At 34.7% G+C, this 7,716-nt stretch overlaps 1 protein-coding gene across 1 annotated transcript; it reads left to right on the top strand.

Annotated features, from left to right (window-relative positions):
- Positions 1-1,936: 1,936 nt before the first annotated feature.
- LOC145619763 (uncharacterized) lies at positions 1,937-3,400 on the top strand. Its single transcript, XM_081674459.1, has one exon. It carries the CDS (start codon positions 1,937-1,939, stop codon positions 3,398-3,400), a length of 1,464 nt encoding a protein of 487 aa, XP_081530585.1.
- The last annotated feature ends 4,316 nt before the right edge of the window (positions 3,401-7,716 follow it).

Below are 7,716 nucleotides of genomic sequence, written 5' to 3'. Positions count from 1 at the left end.
CAAAGGACCCTCCTCACAACCCAATCCCGATAAAAGGACATTTGTGCCATCTTTTTTCATAAAAGGATCTTTCTCACAAGGTCGACCACTTAGCCATGTTCTTTTCACCTTAAAAAAATAATATTAAGTAAAAATAATTTCAGTTCAGTAAAAATAAGTTCAGTTCAGTAAAATTAGTTTCAGTTCAGTAAAAATAATTTCAGTTCAGTAAAAATAAGTTCTGTTCAGTAAAATTCAGTTTTCTTAAAGAAGAATTATCATAGAAAATCAGTAAAAATAATTTCAGTTCAGTAAAAATAATTTAATTTCAGTAAAAATAATTTCAGTTCAGTAAAATTAAGTTCAGTTTAGTAAAAATAAATTCAGTTCAGTAAAAATAATTTCAGTTCAGCAAAATTAAGGTGAATCAAACAGGGCCTTAAAAGGATATTCCTCGCAAAATTTCCTTTATTTTATGATATAATGAACGGGTATGATTTGGTAATTAGTTTTGTCAAATTTAACAGTTTCAAATTTCAATGGGTGAATCGAGAAAGGTTAATTACACCCTCTAACATATTGTGGTGAATTTAATAGATCGGACGTGTCCTATCAGGTTGGAAGGGGGAGGGGGGCCGGGGGAAGGGGGAGGGGGTAAATAGGAGAATCCCATTTATGATTAAGACTGTAGTCGTCTATAGTTCTGTGAATTTGCAGTTGCATACGAGGTGGACGACTTTTGTTAAATACTACTGACGTCTGATGCATGTCATACTTATGGTAATCATTCTGCTAAACAGAGAGTATATCACTCGTTTTGCATTAATGTTATCTAGCCACCAACTTTGGCTGCCACTACCTATATATATATATATATATATATATATATATATACATACATGAGTCTAGATGAGTATAATTACAATACTTCACATTTATAAACTGTTTTCTATTCATTACATTTACATATTCAAGCTAAGCATGATTGTAGTACGAAGACCGTTGGTAGTGTTCTTCCTTATTATCCTCAGCTCACTTACTGTTTTAGATTCGCGTCTTTTACCTATGTATGGTGACAAGACGATTGACAGTAAAACACTATTACGTAAGTTAGGGGTTGTAGCTCATCATCAGGAGGTCAAGCACAACTTATACGAAATGGCGGCCGATGAAGTAGTAACAGAACGAGGTGCTCCGGATGGTCCTGATCCTCAACACCATTTTATTCCTTCAGCAAAACCATTGTACAAAATGTCAGTTATAAATGGTTTTTATCGTAACATATATGTACCGTAAGTAATCCAAGTATTTTGTAAGGAAAACTTATCTCATGCATTGTATCAACAATATGTATACGCAGACATGCAGTACGTGTTCTTTGCGTCCCTATATATGCAAATATTCATTATCAGTTATTTCTTTATTTTCCTTAAAAATTATATTGAGTGTGAGGTAATTGTTGATGAAATAATTACATAATTTATACTTCCTCCGTTTTCTTTTACTTGCAACACACCATTGAGCACGGTTATTAAGAAAACAAGCCAACAACATGTGCACATGGTCCCCAAGTAATGTTAATGACTTTAATCAAAGTGTAATTAAATCTGAGTGCTTCCCACGTAAGGCTTTTACAATTGATTAAAAAGCCCAAAATTTTGGTGGAAGCTCTAAAAATTTAAATATCCCGCCAACCCCACCAAATTTTAAAAAGTTGACAAACTTTATCAAAGTTACATCATATTTAAAAAACTTAAACACAATTCCAATGTTTCATTTTTTTTCCACTTCTGAATTTACTTTCTCTCAGATTAAAGAATCTTTCTAATTTCTCTTAAATTACACTTGAACACAACACTTTCTATTGATTTTTTCTCCACTGCATGTTTGTTCCATGGATAATTCATTTGGAAGCTACTTGATTTGCGAAGGCTTTGACGATTTTCCGGATATTACGATGGAAGAGCTTCTTGATCTTGAAGGTGTAATCAACAATCACTTTGGCAATGATTCCAACACCCCTGAGAAGAACAACAACATTAACATCGTCACTGTCGAAGAAATGCTTCAAATGGAAGATGCCATAGATGCTGAAATTGATGATGATGATGATGATGATGTTCATGATGATGAGGTATGGTATTTGTCTGATTCTGATGATGAGCATGATGAGTATGAAGCTTATAATGATGCATGCATTGAGTTAAATATTCCATCTTTTGCTAACATTGACAACCAGATCCCATACCCAAATTCTGGACACATTTTAGGGAAAAAAAGACCAATGATGAACAATGAATTGAGGCAACAATTAGTTATGGAACTGTTTGCAGAAACAACAAACTTGAATGTACCAAGGGGATTAATGAAGCACTTAGGTATTAAATATGGTGTTAATAGGACAACAATCCATAGGATTTGGTCGAAAGCTAAAAAACAAAAAACAGAAGGCCAAGACATTTGTGTTAATCATGCAAAGAAAAATTGTGGCAGGAAGCCTTTGCTTACCGATGAGGAAATTCTATGCTCTATTCCACTTAAACAGAGAACAACACTAAGATCTTTTGCAGCTGCACTTGGTGTTAGCCCATCTACAGTTTATAGGCTACTTAAGAGGGGGATTCTAAGATCACACACAAACTCAATCAAACCAAAGTTAACAGACAAACATAGAACAGCAAGATTACAGTTTGTTTTATCTAGAGTTATACCAGGAACTATTCACACATTACCAAGGTTTAAGATGATGTACAACATGGTCCACATCGATGAAAAATGGTTTTTCATGAGTAGGATAACACAAAGATTTTACCTGCTATCAGAAGAACAAGATCCATACAGAGCTGTTCAAAGTAGGACTCACGTGCAAAAAGTCATGTTCATGGGCACATCGGCCAGACCACACATTGCTTCAAATGGATACATAAATTGGGATGGGAAAACAGGGATGTTTCCATTCACTGAACAAGTGCCAGCACAAAGAAGTAGCAAAAACAGAGAAAAGGGCACTATAGAAACGAAAGCAAAACAAACCATCACAAGGGATATCATCAAGAAAATGATTTTAGAAGAAGTGATGCCTGCAATTAGAGCTACATGGCCAGAAAACGCATGCAAGACTATATGGATCCAGCAAGATAATGCAAGGCCTCACATCAAAATTGATGATCCAGAATTTTTGGAAGAAGCAAATAAGGATGGTTTTGACATGCACCTAATCTGCCAGCCTGCTCAATCTCCGGACCTCAATGTATTGGACTTGGGGTTTTTTAGGGCAATTCAAGCAATTCAACACCAAGAGTTTCCTGAATCAGTTGAAGAGTTGGTTGAAAGTGTTCTGACCTCATATGCTAGTTATGATCCAAGGATCATTAACATGACTTGGCTTCACTCAATGTATGTAATGGAGGAAATTATGTAAGTCAGGGGAGGAAACAATTTCAAAAATCCTCACAAGGGCAAGAAAAGACTTCAAAGGTTGGGTCTATTACCATCCTATGTTGAAGTGTCAAATGAGTTGGTCCTAGATTCGATCAATTTTTTGAACGAAGGAATCATAGAAAGGGGTGAATCATCAAATGCCAACATGTTGTGAAAGATCAATAATGCAAACAAGGAAGTCACTTTTGAAAATTTCATAAGAAAACAACTTTTTGTATCGATGTAAAGGTCCAACTTATGAGATGTGAAGTGGTGGAAAAAAGTAGATTGTTTTTGTAAAAACTCAGTTAATTAAGAACGTAGTTGAAAATTGTAATGGTGAAAAGTAGAAGTTTTTGTAAACATGCACTTGTAATCTATGGCCCTATGGGGACACAATATTTTGTGTAAGAAAATTGTAATTGCATGCATGACTATAGTTTACATCTTAATTACAAGCATATCTTACTATAGCCTTTATACTTTAATTTTTCATGCAAATCTAACCAAAGAGATAGGACATACCAACCCATGTTCTTCAAGGTTGAGTCTCGTCGGAGTCATAATCCATCTTATGCATGAAATCGTTCTTCAATGGAAGTATTTCACCCTTTTCAGTATATGCAGCAGACCCTACTTTGCTTGCAACAGAAAACAACATTTGAAAACATAAATTAGCAGCTTGAAATCTAACAAAGGAACATATGTACACACATTTATATGCTGCAGATGTTAATAATTTACCTGGTGAATCCCTTTGCTGTAATCTTACATCGAGAGATACCAAATTCCCGATACGAAGTTTACATGGAGTGAGAACATTAGTTCTCCAGATTTCCTCTGGGGTATCCGGAGCTTCACTCACATTGTGCCATGTGTTTTCAATCTTAGGGGAGTGGAAACATGGTTCTTGCCTTTCCCATGAAAGAGGATCATATGGAGGAAGGTCTTGTGGCATTGAGTTAGGGATGAACTCGGAGTCATCATTTGACCAAGAATTTTCTTTTTTTGGACTACACATTTCTTTGTCACCTAGTGTTTTGTAGTCTTCCTCACTATCATATGCCTGAGACCCACATGTTTCCCGTTTAAGCCTTTGTTGATTATGTGTCCCATTCCACATCAGGGTGATGTAGATCTTCATACTCGCGGTAAATATTACCATGAATATCTTTGAAAATACTTGTGACATTGCATTTTCTTGTGGCTTGTCTTTCCCACGCAGAAGGATCATATGGAGGGATATCTTCATACTCATAGTAAATAGTGCCATGAATGTCTTTGAAACTGCCAGTGTCATTGGTAATCCTAATTGCTCGTCTTTCCCATGAAGGAGCATATGGAGGAAGGATGTGTGGCTTTGAATGAGGGATGGGATTTTCCTTAACAAGACTACAACTTTTTTTGTGACTCGTTGCTTTGTAGTCGTCTTCCTCCTCATGATGATGATTAAGACACAAATTACCTATGATGTTGCGTTTCCTACTCATTTTTAGCACTGCTTCACGTAGAAGTCTTGAATCTACACTATTAAACAAGAGACAAAAACCACTTTTAAACACCACCTAGCTAGTAAATTTAACTAAAACAAAGTATTCAACTCATAACAATAACAATCACTTATTAATAAACCAAGAGAGAACATACAACTAAACAATTAAAAAGGAAAGTCATAAACCTATAATATTTTAATAAAGTTGTAATTGCTAGAATGCAATATAGCCTATGAATCCACACTTGATCACATCGAAATGAACAAGGGGTTATTTAATCATGTCTAATATCATGATACCAAGAATAAATTAATGATAGTATCTAAAAATATACAACTAATCTTTTATCATTAGGATTCCAGATTCCTACTCACTATCCACTAAGTACGTATTTATTTAATCACACATTCACACTAGTCATAGTAATCGTAAAACTTCAATTTTTTTTCCCATTATCCATTAAAAAAAGGCATACATCAATTATTTATATCATAAGCATACTACCATATTTGTTCAGAGTACTACTGATTTTTCCATAGTCAAAACATCAAATGACATCCAAATTGAACAAAATGCATGTCCAATCAGCTTATTAAAATGAACTTGATTCTTTCAGATGGTAGATCTAAATCAATCGCATAATATTACCCCCAAATTAGTGTATAATATAATTTCCAATTCCAATTCTAATGCATGCAAATCGCAATATAAAGAAAAAAAATAAAAAAAAATCAACTGGTTGCATCCTAATTCGAGCTAGAACGTACCCAGTATTTAAATTAGGAACACCTTGCAGCCCGACACGGCAACATTTCGAGCCTTGCGATCGGTTTCCTACGCACGAATGCACGATAGTACATCTTCCCTTGGTTCAAGATGAAGCCAATGGGCCAAATGTACAGAATTTATGAAGAATTTACGAAATTGAGGGAAAATTGGCCAAGATCTGAAATTTTGGATGAGAGAGAAAGTGGGATAATGAAACTAGGGTTCTTCAATGTTCGTGTGAAACTCAAAGAAAATATGAGAACAATCCAGAAAATAAAAAGAATCCTAGAAAATAAAGTATGTCTGTCAATAAAAGGGAGGGAAAGATTAGTAACAGTAATAAATGATGTTAGGTAGTGAGTGGGTGTTTAACAGTTAATGAGGGAAGTAAATTAGGGGTATAATTGTAAAAAACAATAAAGATACTTTCCTTTTATGGTATGTTGCAAGTATTGTGACATTTCCGTTTTAAGGAAGTGTTGCAAGTAAAAGAAAACGGAGGAAGTATAAGTGTAATGTCTATTCCTTGAACAATGATATTTGTCAAAAATAAACAAATCTTTGTCCATTTAGCCAGAAAAAAGCAAATGTTTTGATTAACTAAGAATGGATAGTTTTCAAATGGCTACAATAAAATTGTAGTCATTATAATAGATTAAATCTGGTTTCAAAATAATAATAATAATAATAATAATAATAATAATAATAATAATAATAATAATAATAATAATAATAGATTAAATCTTAATCGTTAATTAATTTTGACTAATCTAGGCCATTAAATGCGATGACTTTGTACTCTAAAAATAATTAAATTGACAAAAAAGAAAAAGATAAAAAAATAACCCACGTCCTTTCAGTTTCTTCATTTTTTTTAAGGCCTTTCAGTTTCTTCATCTAATACTCTATATTTTGCTTTCTCCTGTACCTTTTATTATCCTTTGCAATCCTTTCTATTGAATACAGGGTTCTTGTTTTTTAAAAAAAAAAATCAAGGCTCATAGAAAAGAAAAGCTACCAAATTAATTCCGATCCAAGAGACGATGCAAGTAATCGGAAGTGATGAATTCACTAGATTCGTAGCCCTAGTTTTTTTTGGGAACAAGAACCATAGATTCTGTTAAAATGTGCCTTGAATAAGAATATATGTCATATAATATGTCTACCTTGGGCACCAAGTATTTTACTTGGGCACCAATCTTGGTAATACTTGGGCACCAAGTGTTATACTTGGGCATCAAGATTGGTAAAGCTTACCTTGGGCTCCAAGGTTAGGAGGTCTATATATACTCCTTAGGAGTAGTCATATTCATTCATCAATTTCATGAGTAGTATTTCATAGGGTGATACTCATGGGGGATAATCATGGGATATATTCATAGGGATATTGAATGGGGATATTCAATATCACTTTGTAATATATAATCTGTAATCTGAAAAAGATCCTCAAGATCAATAAAACATTTTTCTCTCGTCTGTCCATGGAGGTAGCCAATTTAGTAATTGGTGAACCATGTAAATCTGTGTGTTCTTGTTAATACATTCTTATTTTGTTTCTCCCTCACATCCGTCATAACAAGTGGTATCAAGAGCTAAGGTTCAATCATAGTGAGGGAGATGTCCGGGGTGAATGTGAAAATCGACAAGTTCACGGGGAGAAATAGTTTTAGCCTATGGCAGATCAAGATGCGGGCGTTGTTGAAGCAACAAGGGATGTGGGCACCATTGACAAAGAAGTCAGTGGGTCCGGAAACCGCTGAGATGGCCATTCTGGAGGAGAAGGCACACTCGACAATAATGTTGTGTCTTGCAGACGATATCATCACCGAGGTCGCGGAGGAGGAAACCGCATCGGGTCTGTGGTTGAAATTGGAGAGTTTGTACATGACAAAGTCTCTAACCAACAAGTTGCTTTTGAAGCAACATCTGTCAGTCTGCGAATGAATGAAGGTACACCTCTTAGAGATCACCTAGATCAATGAAATACAATTTTGCTAGAATTGTGTAATAATGATATTAAGGTTGATGATGAGGATGCAGCTTTATTACTGTTAGT

Source organism: Chenopodium album, chromosome 27 (genome assembly GCF_948465745.1).
Source record: "Chenopodium album chromosome 27, dcCheAlbu1.1, whole genome shotgun sequence".
NCBI lineage: Eukaryota > Viridiplantae > Streptophyta > Magnoliopsida > Caryophyllales > Amaranthaceae > Chenopodium > Chenopodium album.
The sequence above is the reverse complement of the archived record's forward strand: the minus strand, read 5'-3'. Positions and strand labels throughout refer to the sequence as shown.